Source organism: Crocodylus porosus, unplaced genomic scaffold (genome assembly GCF_001723895.1).
Source record: "Crocodylus porosus isolate Cpor-Errol unplaced genomic scaffold, CroPor_comp1, whole genome shotgun sequence".
In the NCBI taxonomy this organism is placed as follows: Eukaryota; Metazoa; Chordata; order Crocodylia; family Crocodylidae; genus Crocodylus; species Crocodylus porosus.
In genome coordinates, this window is record NW_017728917.1 from 1,837,247 (window position 1) to 1,856,940 (window position 19,694).

General features: G+C 41.5%; 1 protein-coding gene across 2 annotated transcripts in view; it reads right to left on the minus strand.

Annotated features, from left to right (window-relative positions):
* Window positions 1-933: 933 nt before the first annotated feature.
* Window positions 934-19,694, minus strand: part of LMCD1 (LIM and cysteine rich domains 1) — a 66,217-nt gene continuing 47,456 nt past the window's right edge. The window contains exons 4-7 of one of the 2 annotated variants that reach the window (XM_019536593.1): window positions 17,609-17,944; window positions 9,572-9,787; window positions 7,260-7,425; window positions 934-1,452 (exon numbers count right to left, since the gene is read on the minus strand). In XM_019536593.1, the coding sequence (XP_019392138.1) occupies window positions 7,267-7,425; window positions 9,572-9,787; window positions 17,609-17,944 (711 nt within the window). In that variant the 3' untranslated portion in view covers window positions 934-1,452; window positions 7,260-7,266. Of the gene's footprint in view, window positions 1,453-4,895; window positions 7,426-9,571; window positions 9,788-17,608; window positions 17,945-19,694 lie in introns of those variants that run through there. The other variant, XM_019536592.1, reaches the window with a different exon arrangement.

Below are 19,694 nucleotides of genomic sequence, written 5' to 3' on the forward strand. Positions count from 1 at the left end.
GAAGGGCCAATTAAAAATTATTTCTTCACTTATTCTGTTACATTACTGTCAAACATTTTTTAAAACAATGCCGAAGATCAAGGCTGCAAAGCGTTTTTCTTCTTACCATTCCATATTCATTTTCTTTCAAAAAATTCTCAGCAGTCAACAAACATCAGATATACACATTTTTCAAACTGACAAGGTAGACCTACTTCAGAAACCAGCTAAAAGTGGGGCAATAAATTCTTAGGACTTTCTTTTTTTAGGAATACTTTATTTAAGCATTTAGAAACACTTCCACAGCTTCCTAGTCATATTTAAAAACATGATGCAAAAAAAAATTAAGTTTAAACTTAATCAGACAAGAGTATTAATTTATATACACACAAAAATGCTAGCTTTCTTGCTCTGTTTTTCTGAAAATATATGAGGAAGCAAATAGAAGACTGACCCACTTACAGATGCACTATGAAACTGCCATTGGCTATTAAAGTAAAAATCATTACATTGAACAGTTGACCAAGTAGACAAGACCATAGAAGGAGCTGTCATTATAAACACAATCACCAGTTGAAAATATCATTTAAATCAGTTGAATACACAGCAATTTAAACAACCAAATGACACGAATAGTTACGTTACAGCCCTAGAACTTATTTGTAACAACTCATAATTTATTTGTGAAAACAACTCTCTTGCACAACTTGTCCTGTAGTTGACTGCGGGATAGTAGTAAATAGTGGTTATGCTATCTAGAGTCTGGAAAAGATATGGCGACAGTAATGGGGGAAGTGCATACTGTAGGTGTCTGATTTAGAGGCACAGACAAGAAGCCAGAGTCTTGCTTTTCTTCTGTAGCCTGGAAAGTATGCCAGACACAGCCAGTGAATTCTCAGGGCAATGTGGGGTTTCATTGACATGCGTAGCGAAGCTGATTCCAGTTTGTAGCTGTTATTAAATTCCACCTGCCCTGTCCAATCCATTTACAGTTGTCAGAGGAGCAAATTTTACAGTCTGGACAAACAGTTTGAAGCCCGCAAATGCCTGAGTCTTCCAGTTAAAATAAACAGATCTAACAAGACATACTTCGACAATTCGGCCTGTGCATAAAAACACGGGCAATGCCTGGCTTTACCCTTTTGGATGATGCCAGTTCTGAAAGCGTAAATTCTGCTCGGTATCCACAGAACCTCCCCATGGAGATGAACTGGGACCGTAACATATTCTCTGTGGTTACTATCTTGCCAAATCTATTTTTCCATTTGAACCATTCGCTGAGCACTACATACAAGAGTTGTTTTCAAGTCGCAGCGTACAGCTTCTGTTAGTAGCAGGAAACAGAGCAAATCAAATCTTTCTGCCTTATGTTTGCCAACAAGAGCGATTTGTTTCATGTCAGTCATTCCCTCGGCTCAGCCCCACGCTCTCATTCCCTGTGCTCTTTTTTCTTTAGGTTTCACATCCCTTATTCTGAAGAGATGATCATTACAAACGCTGAGTGCTATAATTATTATGTGCTATAATTAGCAAATGAAATGAGAGTTGGACACTTTTCAGAGGGTCACGATAGCACTGTCACACAAGCGACAATTATGTTCAAGGCCTTAATCCTAGAAATATATTAACATTTGGTGGAAGGTGGAGAGGAAGTGGAACATAGATGGTGACAATGAATCCACTAATTAAGCAAGTGGGTTTTCAAAAATAATTCTCGCATAGACACAGTTTGGTTGGCTAAGGGCTATAAATAGCGAAATAAAACCAACTGGATCAACTTTATAAGCCATGGATGGCACCGTGTCAGTCAACTACAATGCTGCAAAGCAGGGTAAAGCACTTTTCTCCTGAAAGCAAAAAAGCAAAAAAACATGATATGGGCAAAATTTGTGTTATGCTATTCGCTCTGCTTTCAGTTCAGTGTTTCTCCTGCAGCAGCAACTTGGCTGTCCGTTGTTGCCAGTTGCTGTACAAATGCATCATGTGCACAGACCCTAACTGTTCAGAGGGGTTTGTTGTTATAGAAAGCAGCTTGCTATACCTCTCAGTGTTTGATTATTCAACGAAAATCCAACAATCCTGTCTTTGCATCAAATAGGACCTATTTAATAGGTGAACATAGGATTGCATGAGGTATGACTGCATTGTCTGGTAAACGGGTGAACCATCTTTGTTCTAGATGATACATCCCTTAGAATTTAGTCTAATTTATTTTGAATGTATATTGATTGGAATATGGTTTCATAATTGAACTAGTTTGATATGGAAAAGGAATTTCAAAGATTAGCATGGCTTGCTGCTGTTTTACATATCAATTTTGTGTTTTTGGAATCAACAGGAGAGGTACAAAAAAACCCACTGAACTGTTTATCTTCATAGAAATTTTTAGCAGACTGGATTCATATGCCAGCATAAAGGCTCAAGCATCTAGGAAAGGAAGCAACAGGTCTGTAGAGAGCCAGTAGGTAAGTATATTATGAGCAGAGACTTCTGTGGAAGGGAGTATAAATAATGCTATATATCACTACTGCAAAATGCAATCCAGAAAGAGCCATGCTCACATCTTATAAACCTGCATTCATAAAATAGCTAGTTATCGTTTAATTCAAAATCTCTCTCTTAGGTAATCAGAGGCGGGTGGACTATTACTGAATTACTGGAGACACAGATTAAGCCTGTGCTTATTCAATAAGTCTTATATGCAGAAGAAGCCTACTGTGATATCATAATTAATGGTAATGCTTTTATGCAAAGAGGATTAGGGTCCATTTACCAACTTTGTGGTTCTAAAGTATTTTAAGGAGCAAACAGCTTCATGATCCACTACCTGGAGACAGAGTTAGGAAATCAGATATGATTTAATTAACAGGATTGCCAGCCACACTAGATTTGAGTGAAAGCCATGGCTGTTGGAAAGTATACACACGGTAATATGTAGAATGGCCAAGATGGACCTTTGGGGGTTTTTTTAGGTTACTTGCTATTTTTGACAAATGAGACTGTCTGCATTCATTTCTGCAGGTGTTGGAAGGCTAGGCTTTTGTTTTGGTTTGCTTTGGATGTTGTTTTCCTGGCAATTCAAACATCGGGCTAAATGTTGAAAATATAATGTGACTCTAATTAATGCAGTTATGCTGAAGGTACACCCAGGCAAAAGAAAATATAATTTAACCTGTAATGACAACATTTCCAACTGTATGTTAAAGCCCTGATTCTGCACACCCTTCCTTAAAAAAAATGATCTCTGTTATTATGATAATATATTCTAGCATATGCCAAACGAGATTTTCACACGGGAGCTAAGGGTAATAGTAAAAGAGGTATAGAAAGCTTCTTTCACCGGCTCATTTGTGTCTGGATTCTGATTTTTATCCCAGTTTAAATTGTGGATAAGAGCCAAATTCTCTAACCTTTTAAGCCACCTGTGTTTACCTCTGCTTCAGTCCCTGACAGCTTTGGGACAGCTCTAGGTTGTGCCTCAGCTGCCCTATGGCTCCAGAAGGCCATTCGAATAGCCAGAGTCCAGTGGTGCTCTTGCAGTGCTGCTTTCCTAGATCACCGCGTGAGGGGTCACAGGCTGCAGAGGGGGGAAAGGTGCAAGGGGGTAAAGGAGTTATCGAGAATGACTGTGCTGTTGCAAGCAAAGTGGCTGACTTTCCTCCAGTTTGAGCCCGTTACATTGGCTCAGAGGGCCTGTATCCAAATGGAGAGGCACAGGCACAAACATGGGTGTCAGCAAGGCCAGCTTGACTCTGAGTGGAACAAATTGCCAGCATAATTTTGTTTTCTCCACTGCACAGGATGCTTGAAAATAGTTTGTCTTCCCACAGTTACATTAAGAGATTCCCAAGTCCTCCTACTTGAAGACACGAGCCTTCTGTACACAGCTTCTCTGACATTTATACACATTACCGACATCCACATTCTTCTGAAACAAACACAACAAGAACAATTTGTTCTGCCTTGCATTTAATTTAAGCATCTCGTTTGAATGAGGTGGCGGGGGGGAAGGGCACCTTTACATATCTATGTTTGTTTTCTTTAAAACTTTCAATTGCTCCAGCTGGGACATTTAGATGAATGTATTGGACCAAGGGATTGTGGTGCCTGGGCTCCACATACATTGAATGGCGGGGTCAGACAGAAGTTACCACGTGGTGCCTCCTCCCCCACAATTGACAACATGCAAGCTGCTCCTGGAAGGAAGCTCTTAAGCCTGTTCTTTCAGGAGAAACAGATACGCATGCACTGTAGAGGAGGGCAGGGATTACTCTTTTCTTTCGTGGAAGGTAGAGGTGGTGCCCTTTTGTCATAGGATACTGTTGCTAAAATATTCATGCAGTATATGGAAGACTCTTGTCTGGGGTTCAAACCTACACATCCCACCTTCCAGCTCTCTCCCTCACTGGCCTCATAAACCCTTAACTCTTTTCTGCGACTAGAGGAATTGCAGAGCAACTGTAGTTGGCCATTCTCCGAGAGGAGGTAGACCGAGGATCTTTCGTTCACCACTTGGATTAACTGGGGTCTCTAGTTGCTGTGTTACTCTGTCCTATGAAGACTAAGGTGCCTCTTAGCTTTCAGCACAGAAGAACGACTTTGGGTACCCGGTAAATCTTTCTGTCAAACCTCAGGCACCCGAGGGTTTCAGGCACCGCTGGAGCCAAGCAGCAGTTAGATAGAAGGGTTCAAGATAGCAATTTTGCACTTAAGTATCTACTTTACATCTTAAATAAATGCCTTTTTGGATCTGGTCTTTGCATTTACTTCAAGGAGAATATCATGCAAAAATAAAATAAGCAGCCATCGCTGAGCAAAATGAGACTCCCCAGGGTGGGAGAAAGAACTCAGAGATGTGTTATATATAGTGCTTATTAATTTAGTGGCATTTCAGGTTCACTGCCTTAATTTATGCATTACCTAGATATGTATTGTTTACATGCGCAACACACTCACATCTCTTGAGAGGCAATTGGGCTATAATGCAACAAGTTTTGCACACAAATTGAAAATGCTTTCTTATCATGAACTTCTATTTACTTTATCAAAATAATGTTTCCCCACAGGATTCAGGCCACATTACCCATTTCTTACATTGTGTAAGGTTGGGGTTTTTTTTGGGTTTTTTTTTTGCCCTTCTTAATCTAATAAGGTATGACATTACATTTTTTTAATTAAAAAAAAGGATTTATAAAGTCCACATCAGTTCAGCATCAATAATTCATGATACTATAATAAGTCAGTCAATAAAACTGCAGTAGAACTCAGCCACAGGTTTTATTTTTCATTCACACTTGCTAACATTCAAAGCACATTGACTACTTGTATCCAAAGCTATTCAAACAGGGCTTAATAATTCTTAGCATAATTTGGGAGTTGACACATCTGTTGATTTATAGCGTTCTACTGAGTTCACAGAAGTAACTGATATCCCCAAATAGTCAAAATATCCATGATACAATCAGAGATGAGTCATATTGACAAAATGGCCATGGGCAATCCCAGGAATATGCATTGTGTAGCTACCAAACAGACAATACATTTTCATCACTCCCAAGACTTATCACAACCTCAGAATTGTTGATGCTGTTGTTTTAGTCCTGGAGGTAGGATTTAATTTATTTATTTCAATGTCCTATGATGTCCAGGAATACCGATTAAAATCATGTTAGATAAGTTATCATCATCCATAAGAGATTTTCCTTTGAATTTTAATGTACATCTCCAAACAGACTCATGTTTAGATAAATCCATTCAAAAACCCAGAGATGTTGGCTTCTACTGATTCACTCAAATTGACAGATCTTTTCCATGTCAGAAGTGAAGCTGAGTTCAAAGTCAAACTAATGTACTATACATATGGGTTTTGACTTGCAAACAGCATATGTGTTCAAATATGCAGCTGAAGAAGTGCGAAGTTGAGAGCTGGGTGTGTGCATCTAACTTTCAAAGTTGTAAGTTAATTAGCAATTAAAATTGGATTCATTTTTATATGTAGCACTATGACTACAGTTATGCCCATATTCAGAGTGCACCTAATCTCTCCAAAGGAGAGATACAAGCATCTTACACATTTCAAAGAACGGTTAGTGAGCAAGTGTTAACTTACTACATATCTAATTCTGAAATATTTTTGCAAACTATATTCCACTTCTTTTTAGAAAGTAATTTAGGTATGTAGAAACTAAGCAAATATAGACATACACATGTAAGCGATTTGGCTATTCTCCGTCTATTGAAAGAGTCAGATGAATGTGAGGAAGTGGTAACATGACAAATTGCTGGTTGTAATCCAGCACAGGATGGTGTTGTAAAAATTTGGGGGCCATTCAGTGCCCATCTGATGCAGATGCAGCTGACACTTTCAATCCAGTATTTGGTGAATAGATAGCCATAGCCTGAGAACCACAAATGAAAGGGGTTCTTTTTTTCTATTTTCTTGTGGAAATATTAAAGCACTATGGGAAAAACTGGCATCACAGCACATATGGCACAGTATGGCAGACTCTTCTTCTGAGAACATGTGTTTCCAGGTCAAAAATCTGGTGTTTGAGATTCACATTTTAATTGCCTTTCCTCCCTTTGAGACCAGTGTGCTACTGATCAGAGGAAACAGTGCCTCTTCCTACAGATCCACCAGCTGTAAAAGGCTTTGCAGGTCGATACAAAGTCAAGATCATATGAGCCTATGGGTGTGCTGCTATATATTCAGAATTGCCAGGAACATTTGTATTGAGCCAAATTTCAAACAGATAGTTAGATTAGTCGGTGTTGTACAACTCTGTCATTAGTTTAGACATGCAAGGCTCTTAGAAGATAACTGAAACAATCGTCTTGCCACCTAGTCACTGAGGAAGACCAGTACACCAAATTGACCAGCTTTGTAAGCCAAAATGTTAATTTTGGGAGAGATTGCTTCAGAAAAGAATGCAGCAAGATCTTTCAGTTGGAAGTCTGGGTGAGGACTTCTTGGGTTCAAATAGCTCACCTGGTCTTACTATGAGGTTTAACCCAATGTGGATAAGCTACAGAAACTGCTATGTCAGTGGTTTAGGTTCTATTCCTTCCTAGTAAGAGTCCAAAGATCTCTTTCCCCTTCTTCCCTCCCTCCCCTGCATATGAATTTGCTTTTTGTTTCCCCCCAAAAGAGTCATTTTTTCCCCTTCCAGCCTGTTCAATTTAAGGGGGTTTCTAGTTGCCTGCTAGTGAACAGGCAGGGGTCTATTCTGAACTTAATTCTTGTTTGAATCTAGGAGAACAGCCTTTGTTTTTTCCATTACTTGGTGTTTAGGGATGCTTGCTTTTGCTGCAAGTTGTACAGAGAATCTTTCCTTTATCCAGGCTGAAAGATTTGCCAGCCAGCAGCGTCTCACACTCCAGGCAGGTAAAGTGTTTCTTGTGCCAGGTCAGCCCATTCTCTTGCTGGTAGTCCTCAGAGAATATTATCTGCAATGCAAACAGATAACTGTTTGTTTCTGTTTCAGGCAGGATGGATGAGCATTGCAACCCCTTCATTATGTGAACAAAGAGCAGCAAGAAAAGAATTCGGACTATTTGCCGACAAAGCCAAGAAGCCATACTATGCCACGACATTAACCAGCTTCTATTAAGAATATTAGATACTCATTAGGGTTGTGTGAAACGGACTGTATTTGATTTGGATTCAGATTCGGTATGAATTGGAGACAGCGATTCGATTAGTTGATTCAGATCCCTGTCCTGATTCAATTCAGCCGAATCTGAATCCGAAGATCCGATGCCGATTTGAAGAATCAGCAATTCTGCCATAGACATGTCTTTAAATGTTTTTTTTTATATATCTCAAGGTACCAGGCATGGCTCGTGAATGCTGAGATGGTGGGGCAGATGGAGTGTCCCACGGGGGGTGGGATGGCGGCCTGCATGCTCAGCAGTGGACCTGAAAGTGGACCGGAAGTACTTTCGATCCACTTCTGGGGCTGCTGCTCAGTGTGCCCTGGCTCTGCGATTGGCCACAGAGGGACCATGGGTGCCCTCCCCCCCCGGACCCAGGAGGCACTAGTCGCTGAGCTGGGGAGTGGGGCAGGTGGGGGGGGCGGGGGTCCTCGGCGCACTCCCCAGCAGATCCGGAAGTGGACTGGATGTGCTTTTTGTCCACTTCCAGGGCCACTGCCGAGTGCACTGGGGACCCCTCATGCTCCTGTGGGAGTCTCCATCTGCCCCAGCATCTCAGCATTTACGAGCCACCTGGTACGTAGAAAAAATACTTAAAACCGTGTCTATGTCCGATCGTTGAATCTCTCCAAATTGATTTGGAGTGTTTTGATTTGATTTGGAGAAATTAAAGGGTCTCCTGATTTGACTCTGAAATTTGGCTGGCAAATTGGGTCGAATCCTTGGCAAATTGAATCAGCAACTGAAGCATCACACAGCCCTAATGCTTGTGGTCTTGGCCAGAAGCAGAACTTGAGATGTTGGATGTTGGAACTGAGGCATGGAAGGACTTTACAACCTCCTAGGATGAGGCAACAGCCAAGTGGACTCAGTGGATCAAAATAGTCCATGTGGGCACCTACGTCCTTTTGTAAGCCTAGGTCCCTGATTACTACAGGCAACAATACCACACCTATCTGCTTTAGTTATATAGCTCTTCTACTACAAAACTCATTCTTTAATGCAGATCTGAATGGCTTCATCATCCAGGTGGAGCACAGAAAACAGGCAATCTCAAATCAGAGCTTTTCTCTGAAGACTTTTAATCCTTAGCCTCTTTTCAGGAGATATACAAGACTACAATTATGAAGTCAACCATCAGTATGGGGGACTACATAGCCCTGAGTACACTGAAGTGCCTAAGGCATTTTAAAACAATATATTTTCAATAATCAGTTTGCTATGTTTTTGGCAGAGCTTCTGAACAGTTATATGACTGTGGAGTGGGCGCTTGGGCATGAACTATTTCATATTTAAAACAAACTCTTTGGATCAGAACCTGAATCCATCCCTTTGTGAAGCAATTTAGGCCCAATATGACAGACCCTAGAAAAATCAGGCCTTTGTTGGCATGAAATCGAATAGTCCCTTCTGACCCTAAAAACTATAGAGGTGGTCCTGGCTCCTACTCTGGGGGGTTTTAAGAGGAGGTTGGATGAACGTCTTGCTCGGGTCATTTGACCCCAGTATTATTTCCTGCCATGGCGGGGGGTCAGACTAGATGATCTGCTCAGGTCCCTTCCGACCCTAGAAACTATGAAACTATAGTCAGCTCTCATCACCTCTCCACCACTGAACCTGAACACTAGACTTATTCAGCCTTACACTGCTAACTCAATAGCCAACTTGCTTGTGCTATGTATTTCCAGAACCAATGGAAAGCAGAAAACAAGTTGGAATTCACACCATTTGGCAGGCAGATGGTGGGCAAGGCTCCATAGTCTCAATCAGGAAACTCCAGAGAAGAGCAGGATGCCTATGTGAACCAAGGGTTCCCTGGTACGTGGAGTTGGAGGAAGATGTTTACAGATAAGTAGTAAACTACGATGCTCTATCTGTGCCTAGCAAAGGGCAGAAAATAGCAGAATGGACTTATGTCCTTAACCATTCCAGGCCTTACCTCATCACAGGCTGCACAACGTGGCCTTATGCTCTCACAGTAGTGACGTCCGCACCACACTGCACCATTTTTCCAGAAGTAGATCAGGTCAACCAGAGGGTCTGAGCACTTGCAGCACATGAAACATGCTGGGTGCCATTGGTGGCTGTAGCCTGCTCTGTCAGCATACACCACAGGGCAATTTGTAGGCATCACCTGTTTGCAGATTTCACAGCACTAGAACGGAGAATAAATTAAGTGTTTTTGGGAAGAGGGGAGGGAAATATTCAGCTAATTCATAATCCAAGATATGACCTCCACTGAATCGGGACACTTTTTGGTCATCATGTGTCTATCAAAACTGTTGTCAGAACAAGGAACATTAATGATTGAAGATAGTTAACATGTTTTAGACAAAATCCATATATATGGCTTCTCATGAATTCTCCATTCTTATTTAGCTTAGAGCAGTGGATAGTCGAGTAAATAGTTTAGAGGAGAGTTGTTAGAAAGTTTAACAGTTTTTGTCACAGATAATGTAGCAGTAGGGTAAATAACACATTCTCATGTAAAACATTTAGTTCTAGCATTGCATTAGCTGTCTGATTTAGGTTATTTTTGCCACATCTGAGAAATCTGATGGAAGAACTGAACAAAAGAGCAACAGTCAATCTTTGCATTCTGTCTGAAAGAGGAAGTAAGCAAGGAGCAAGAGACGCTATGTTTAATGAGCAGTTCTTCACACTTAGGCCAGTCTAAAAGAAGTTCAGGGGCTTGTAAACCTCAGAAGCCTTCTGCTGGCAGACAGAAGCCACCACAGGGAAGCTCAAGTCTTTGGAGCTGCAATGCATGCATAGAGAGTGCATGTATATCTGTGGGTCTTCTGGTGGCTTCATTACAGCATCTATGCCAGCAGGATGTACAGCACCACGGGAGACCCTAGCTGTTAGTGAGGATATGACATCCAGCAGAAAGTACATGTGCACCTACACATGTTTTTAGCCAACTGCTGGCAGAAACCTTCTGGTGTTGTGCTAGTGGAAAGGGTGTTTGATACTATGGGGAGTTGGAAGTTTGAGGACACTCTTATTTTTGCCAGCAGCACCTAACTTGTCCTGGCTAAACTATAATGTAGACCAGACCCGGATCATGTACCATTGTAGCTAATGTATCATGGTACTATTGTAGCTAATGAAAGTAGGTATAATTGTAATCTCCTTGAAGCCTGTTGGCCACCTAGAGTTCTCATGCTATTATCAGGGTGAAATGGACATCACTCCATCGTTTCTTTAATGCCCATTGGTTTAAGACTGAGTAGTTCCACAGCTTTTAATGTTATCCTTAATTTATACCTGGGTTAAAGAAAAAAGAATCAGACTCCAGGTATCCAACAACTGAAAGCTAACACTACAAAAAGAACCAGTTGGGTTTATCCCTTACTTTAGCCCATAATGCAAAATCCTGCAGATGTTCTGAAATATATTTAAACACCTCTTTCTCTTAAGTTGATAAACAGACTTAGTGGCTTCCAGGTTGCCTTTTATGCTCCCGTTTTACAGTTTTGGATAGTTGGAATCGGCCTCATCACTGCTGAGTCTGCACTTTGTCAGCGTTTTTGTTTCTAAGTCATCAAAATAAGTGTCTGAGTAGTAGCTGGAGTCTCTTCCAGAAAAGCTGGCTGCAAGGCTAAACTTTTACCAGTAGTCTTTGAAGAACTCTCGTTAAAGTTTTATCAAAACAAGATGTACTGTTTAAGCAACTTGTGCGTCTCATGGGTTGCAATTGAAAATTACTCTGCCAGATTAATCCTCTTGCTAACAATTTCAACAAGTTTTGAATTGCAGGGCCGAGAAACTAGGAAGGTAATTCAGTCTTTTCCATGCACATTGTAAACAAACAGCAATTTCATTTGTGTTTTGAATTCAGGTCAACATGTAGAGGAAAAACCATGCAAGGGGGGGAAAAAAATCCCATAGTTTTCCTCCATAGAGTTTAAACAATAACAGATTAGCCATTTCCCTGTTCCCCAGTTCTGAGCCTTCCTAAAGGAGTTCTGTATATGCACGATTAGAAACACAGCTGTGGTGCATTAGGGCTCAGATGTTTTGCTATGCCTCCAGCCCCTCTTTTGACCGCAAGACGACACAGAAAGGAAGAAATGCACATCCATGCATCTTAACAGGTAGGCCTGGCCTGGCCTAGCCTCCCATGGAGGAATGGAAAGAGGGAATTAGAAGGCTCCAGGGCTGAATTTGCATAACTCCATCATCCAGAATAGTTCCAAAATGTTTCTAAGGGATGCGCAAGCACTAGTTGGAGATAGTGTGTAGTAGTAGTAGAGTGATTACTGCATCTTATTACAGCTCCAAATATCATCTACTCCAGTCTCTTGCTCAGCGTAGGATTGTCCCTGACTAAATCATTCCACACATGTGTCTATCCAAACTGCTTCTGAAAACGTCCAGGGATGGAGATTCCAGCACTTCTCTAGGTAGCCTGTTGCAAGGCTTAGCACTCTCATAGTTAGAAAGTTCCTCCTAATCTCCCACCTAAAATTTCCTCTGCTGCAGCCTGAGGCCATTGCTCCTAGTCCGGTCTCCTATGACCATAGAGAAAAGCCTATCTCCATAGGACAGCCTGCCCTTCAGGTATTTGAAGACTGTTATCAAATCCTTCCTTCAAGTATTTTCTCTTCCAGAATAAATAACCCTACCATTTGAGAGATCTGAGTGTTAAAAAAGATCATTAATACAAGAAACTCTGAGTTAAAACTCACATTTCTTGTCAATAAGAATACTGAACTCTTATTTCCCTGTTCCTTCATACGGCAATTATTCACAGTCTTTGCTAGGCATCAGAGACATTGTGCTATTTATATTCCCACTTATTATTCCTGGTGGCAAACCTCACCATTTTTAACATTTTAGTGGGACTTTTAATATCGCACTTATCTCCATTTCTCTGGGTATGAGCAAAGGACTTTGCTAGCTGCCACCTGGTATATGCGAATGCTAACAAAGAGCCCCTATCCTTTTTTCATTTGAAGGAAAGGATTTCCAATAAGTAGTAGTAATTCTTACATCTTTTTTGTAACTGAAGTTTCTACAGTTGAAGATGTTTTTAATGTGCTTCCATTGAATATGCATGAGGCCGCTGGCCTCAAACTTCAGAGCAGTAGTTAATTTTGATTGATGGCTCTTTGGTTTGCTTGATTCCAAGACTCTGGCTGCAATACTGGAAGGTTTTCTGACACTGGGTGGGTCAGTTAGACTCCGTTTTGTGCCTGGCAGAGAACCAGTTTGGCTAATAAGAGACCTGTTATAGTTATGGAATTTTTTTCCAAGGCACAAATGTGTGACCGATTGTTTGAGATCAGGTCCCTTTCTTAGGGAGATTTACATTGGCCAAAACGTTTTGTTCCATCAGCACAAGCACTTAAATATGCAATTAGCATGTTTAACCTTACTTCACTGGGGCAACACAAACATGGCTCTCATATGTCTTTTATGTAACATTTGGGCCATATACAGGCATTATGTTTCTACTGGGAGAATCACAGGTCCCAAAAGAGAGCATGAATGTTCAGGTATTCATACAGTTTTTTCCAGAATAATAATAATAAAAAAGGCTGTGCTGGGAGAATAATTAACTCATTTCCAGACACGTAGAAGTCTATCCTGGGAGAGAGTTTTCCCAATGTTTGAATCCTTCTGGGACCAAGAGGAATTGAACAGTGGGGAAATGCTCCCTATGCCTTGCAAGATTGGGATAAATCAGTCTAGAGAAGGAGAGAGCAGGAAAGACTCGTGCTTCCCGCAACTGGTGCGGCACCATGGCAGTGAGTGGTGAGCAGGGACCACCCAAAGCCTCTGCCCATGGTGATGGTGAGCAGGGACCACCTGCAGCTACTGCCGGTGGTGTCAGCGGCAAGGGGGTGGGGGTGGTGAGTGGGGACCTCACGCAGCCACCACCAGCAGCCCATCTTGGAGGGGCACATGCCCCCCCCCCCATGTGTCACCTATGGGAAAGAGTCCAGCAGAGGGTGACAACAATGGTGAGAGTGTTGGGGCACATGACTTCTGAGATGAGACTAAGGAAACTAGGCTTATTTATTCTGAAGAAGAGGAGACTGAGAGGAGACATAAAAGCAATCTTCAACTACCTGAAAGGTGGTTCAAACAAAGATGGAGCTGGACTGTTCTCAGCGGTGGCAGAAAACAGAACAAGGAGCAATGATCTGAAGTTGCAGCAAACATCTGGATGCACTAACCTGAATACCACACATCATTGTGTTAAGAATTAGGCAACTTCATTTCTCCCATGCTTTACTTCCTTGAAGAGATTCCAGCCCTATCCCCATCAGCTTTATCTGGCTTCAGGGAGGGAGAGTTTTCATGTGAATTTGAAATATTATGGCAGTAGTAGCAGTAGCCCAAAGGTGTCCTAACCTTGAAGGGGAGGGTAACGAAGTTGAAAAAAGGCTCCCATCCTTGATGGTATGATTGCTTAGTTTAAGGAAAGAGGTCTACCTGGGGACTCTAACAGAGGCAGAAAGGTAGAGCAATGACTTTTTTGGAAATTGGGTTCTGCACATTTTAAAAGGAATTTTGGAAAACCCATCGCTCAACGAGTAGAGATTCTTGGTCTAATGAACCTAAAGTTTAAAATGAAAAATGCAGAAGCAGAGTTTCAGCCTTGTTCAGTCTGATCTCCGGTTCAGAGACATGGACTCTCAAATCAAGAGACATGATGTAGAAAAGATTCCAGGCCCTGGAACCAAAGCCATGAAGAGGCGTTCATTTCTAGAAGTGGCAATTTTCAACCATTAGAAATGATCCTGGGAGAGGGAGCAATACAAGTGCTCACAGCCTGCAACTGCCCCCTCTCCCCTTCTCCACATCTTCCTCAGACTGGGGTGATTTTAGTCTGATGAAAGCATAGGGTCTAGCAATAAGGCAAAGACCCACTTCACTCACTCCTCACACTGGGGAGCCCAATGAGGGATGGGCAGGGAAACAGCAGCGGCTTCTCCTCTGCTCAGCTCCTAGGCTCTAGGAACCGAGTGGACTGAGACATGCGATAAATCCTCCATCCATTCCACACCAGGCACTCTGGGGTGCTTCTCTCCTGTCCTCTCAGTCTATGAGAGGGGCAGGACAAAGTGACCCCTGTGCCTTAGAAATCATAAAAAGTTTGGGTTGGAAGGGACTGCAGGAGGTCATCTAGTCCAACCCCCTGCTCAAAGCAGGACCAGCCCCAACTAGATCATCCCAGCGAAGGCTTTGTCTAGACAGGTTTTGAAAACCCCCAAGGATGGAGCTTCCACCACCTCTCTGAGTAACCTGTTCCAGTGTTTTACTACTCTCCTAGTGAGAAAATTATCCCTAATATCTAGCCTAAACTTCCCAAGAGAAAGAAAGATGTCAGTGCTTCCTACTGTAGTGATCTTTGGATCTAAAGTGATCTACTTAACAACTCAGACTGCTCCTAGTTGTAGTACATCTTTGTTATTACACCTCTTGGTAACTCTTTTCTCCACCTGTATTAGATTCCCCTTAAATTCATGCATGCTAAGCCTTCTTTTACTGCCAGGTTTAAATTTTTTTCATGTCTCTAGTTTTTGTTAAGCTAACAACATTTGCAAGGTAAGTGCTGGGTCAAAATACCCTTTGCAGTACTCTTGGCCTGCCTCTTCAAGGAATAAGATACCAACATACATCTGTTTGCCAGGACAAACAGGACAGGGTTTGAACTGCAGCCCAGTACAAAGCCCCCATCTTTTTCTTAGTGTTTAAGAGTGACCAGGGAATTGTGCATGACTGAATGGGGTTGAAGAGCCTGGCACCAAGACAAAAATTTGTCCTGGACCATTTAAAGCAATTTGGGAACCTTGTAAAGCCAGAGGCCTGCCTTCCATCCTACCAGCAATGCCTGTTTTGGGACCCAATTCTTCACTAGTTTACACAGGTATAAGGCCCCTGCTGTAAACACATGCCCCTTGAAACAGGGTGCCAAGTTAGGCCCTTATTCCCTACATCCCATGCCCCTTTTGAAGACATAAGGAATAGAGAACATATCCAGTAACATGGGTATGAAGGGACATATGAATGGATGTAGTAGCAGGGAACAATCTATTATATGTTTCAGCAAAGGATGAAATTAAAGAACCAGAAAACTCAAGTTCAGTGCACTATGCAGCAGTGGAGAGTCAGTAGTAACAGTCATAGTCACATCAGTGCTGGCATAACTGACCTGAAGGCAATCGCAGTGGCAGAAATCTTAGCATCGACCAAGTCAGCTCTGACCTATATCTGGCTGGATTTTCCTTCCTTGGCACTTATACAAAGGGCATGCAAAATGCTACCATTCTATCTTTGTGCAGCCTGCATAATTGTAAATCAGTACACAAGGCCAAGGAAATCAGACTTTATTTCTTGCACTCTTATCCTCTCATCCCTCAGCTGTCTTAACTGCTGCAGGAAAGATTTTTTTTCAAGTGGGTGCGGGGAAACATGAAGATGTCTTTGTCACAGCAAAAGCTGCTGTGGAATTTGCAGGGCAGCCTCCAAGTTCAGCAGTGTGATATGTTAGCATAAACGTATCTTTGGTAACTGTTTGTGAAGCAATTTCAGTTTCAGCTGGTGCCTGAAGAAAAATAAAGCCTTAAATTCTAAGAAGAATAACACCACAGTTATGTATTTACTTGGAAGGATAAACTGGCAATCTAAATAAACTCGCTTTGCCATGATGGCTGCTATAAATGATTTTAATGGAAACCTTCCTTTTTCAGATGGTAATTTTTTTTTCAGTTTGCAACTCTCTGCCCAGCTTGAGGTTCTGTTACAATATTCAAAAAAACCCCTCCTGTTCCCCTACACTCTGAAGGCTCGGCACATACAAGTGGGGAAAAGAGTCCTCATTACCCAATATGGAATGAAGAGTGGCTGCACTTGACATCCCAACCCAGTATAATTATTTCAAGAAAACGCTGCCTTAAAAAAATTCACTTACATCAGTCTTTCTGTATTAAAAATAAAGAAGAAAAGATAGATCAAGCATTGCAAGTTATCCTGGCAAGTGCCAGGATGAAATGTTTCCAGTTCAGCAAGTATATTTGATGATAGGCATTTCTTGGAATGATCACATTGACCACTAAAGACCCCTTTTAAAAGGTTGTGGTCAGTTAGATTTATGTCCTCTAAACACAAGAAATTAATAAAGCATCTGTAGTTTTGAACTTCTAGACAATGCATTCCATATTTATTGAATGATAAGCCCTTGATATATCTACAATTGCTTGGGAAAATTCAAATGCAGAGCCCCACCTTTGTAATGTCACCGTTAAAATATTGCCTAGGGTAATTACAACACTTACTTTCACTTGGCTTGGAAACAGTTGACTTATTCAGATACTCCTGGATGTAGTAACATACAGTCACTGGTTTGGGGTACCTTGTTTTCTCATGCCCAACCCAAGGTAATTTGTGCCTAATTTTCAAAGTCACCAGGGAACTTTCTTTGAAGTTTCTGGGAACCTCAATCAATGATATTAAGGTTATTGTGTGCACATTAAGGTAATCATCTTTTGATTTAAAGATAAGATTAAGGAGCAGTCAGTGGTGGCCAAAGTTTGGACAACACTGGATGTTCTTGAACATTGCTTAGGCCAGTGGTTCTCAGCCTTGCTAAGACTCATGGTGCCTCTCATTAGACTTAAGACACTCCTTGGAAAAATGCCAGCTCTTAGCTTTCACTTATTTTTTGATTATGGAAAAGCAATAGAGCAATTAGGTGTTTTGCAAAGAACTCAGACTGACCGCAATTCTTTGACACTACATATTCCCATTTAAAATCTCTAGGTTTATCTTGTAAATCATTTGTAGGGATTTGCACACCTAACAGTGGTAATATTGCATGGAATCCTGTGGCACCCTTAAAAGGATCTTGTGGCACCTCAGGGTGCCATGGCACATTGGTTGGAAAAAAAATCACAAATTTAGGCAATGGGAACACTTACAGCACATAGCCTCTAGTACAACTTCACAGAAGTCTACTTACATATTCTGCTTCTGCTGGTGGACCACTGAGGGCTCCATTGGTTGAAACAGATGGCTTACTTGTACCCGCATTTTTGTCTTGATGCTTCCCTTCCTCTTTGGCACTGCCACCTTGGCCAGGAAGTGCAACTTCGCCGACTCCCAGAGCATCGTTTTTATATTTCTTTACAAAGTCTTCCATCAGCTTGATCTCATTTTCAGCAAGGCCACGACAATGAGAAGGATCCTGGTCATAAATAGGAAGCTGTCTCATCAACTGTCTACGACGGTAATATGCTCCTTCTGTGCCTGCTATCGGCTGCATCTTCTTTGGAATCAGTTCCATGTACTGTATAGCCTGTATAGTGAGTGAAAAGGAGTACAAGGGTATTATCAAGGTAATGATCAGTGCTTAATATGCAGAAGCATTAGCTCTTTGCCTGCATCTGCTGTCCAACAAGATGCTCCCCTACTTTTTCCCATCCTGCATTTCTCTGAGCCGAGTCATTCCTCTCTTTGTGGGTCTTGCCACGTTTACCCTTGATCTATTGTTCAAATGTATGCTCTACTTTGACACTCCAAAAGGATCTTTGCTTAAATTTTAGAGCTAAATGGATGAACTTGTTCTGATGGAAAAATCAGACCTAGATTGGCTGTCTTCCAGATAATCTTTGAGGTTTCAGAACATCAGAGCTGCTCCGGTTTCTTTTCAATTTCATGCCGATGTTTGAATGAGTTGTGAAGACACGTCTAAAGCTTGATTTCCACCTGCTCTTGACCACCTCTTAATATTCCACTCCCCTTAATAGTACTAGGTACCATCAGATTAGTATTTTCTCTCAACTCTTGCATATTGGTGGCATTCAGGAGCAGAACATGCTATGTTACAATGACTAAATAATCAATAGACATTCACAGGTGTAGAGCGCCAAGTGCTTTATAAAGTGCCGTTCCATGTTACAGAGGGAGTATCTAAAGTACAGAAGGAAGAAACAACTTGTCCAAGGTCATTTAGGAAGGCAATAGTCAAGCTGGGATTTAAAACCTGGCTCTGCATTCTAGGCTACTATCCGTTCCACTTGGCACATTCTTCTGCCCTTCCCTGAATTTTTGAATCATCCAGTAATGTAGGTAAGGGAAAAAAGAAGAAACAGGAACATATTCAAGATTCCCAAACACTAATAGATTACGGTAATCATAGAAGCTTATCTAAAAATTAAAAATCCTTTAAATCAGAAGCAAAGATTTCCTTCTGAAATCCCTTCCCTACTGAAAGAAAAAGCCTGAGCCATATGTGTTTTGGCGTCAGAGAGATTTTTTTCCCTTCAAAAAGTTCTTTGTCCAAGAGTAATATCCGCAAAGTATAACATTTAACATCATGACAATTCACCCTCTCAAACTGAGAACTCTGCCTTGATCTTTAACTTTACAAGAGCGATTAGAGAAAGCGAAGTATGTTCTCGACTAGATGATAGATCAGTAGTTAAAAGGAAACAGAACTGGGGTTTCACCTCTGGACACAACTGAGAATGTACTATTTACTGCTACAAAAGGCTCAGTATTCATGCTGTAATAATTAGTCTGTTTTCCATTCTAAATAGAAGGAAAATAATGAGTTTGTAAGCATCTATGTGTGGGGGCAGCATACAAAGATTTAGTAGGAGGGAATTTTATTCATACTACCACTTATTATTGAGGCCAGCTTTTGGCTTTTCAGCAGTTCCTGAATCCTGACAACTACAATACCAGCCAAAAGCTTTTTCCCATCCTGCATTTCTCTGAGCCAAGTCATTCCTTTCTATGTGGGTCTTGCCACATTTACCCTTGCTATATCGATTATAACATGCTCCATGCAAGGCTACCCTCAAATGCTACTTAGAAATGTTGGTAGTGTAGAAAGCAGCTGCCCATCTATGGCTACATTCAGCTCCCAATGCCTTCAGTAGGTGTTGTATCAGAACTGTAATATTAGCCATCGGGAAGCCAATATTTTGGGTTCCCGTACTTCTCTCATGACCTGCTGGCTTGTTAAGACTAGAAGGAGCAAAAATCTCCCAGAAAACATGGTTGCATATTCCCACTTTGGTAGAAGTGGCATGCCAAGAAGT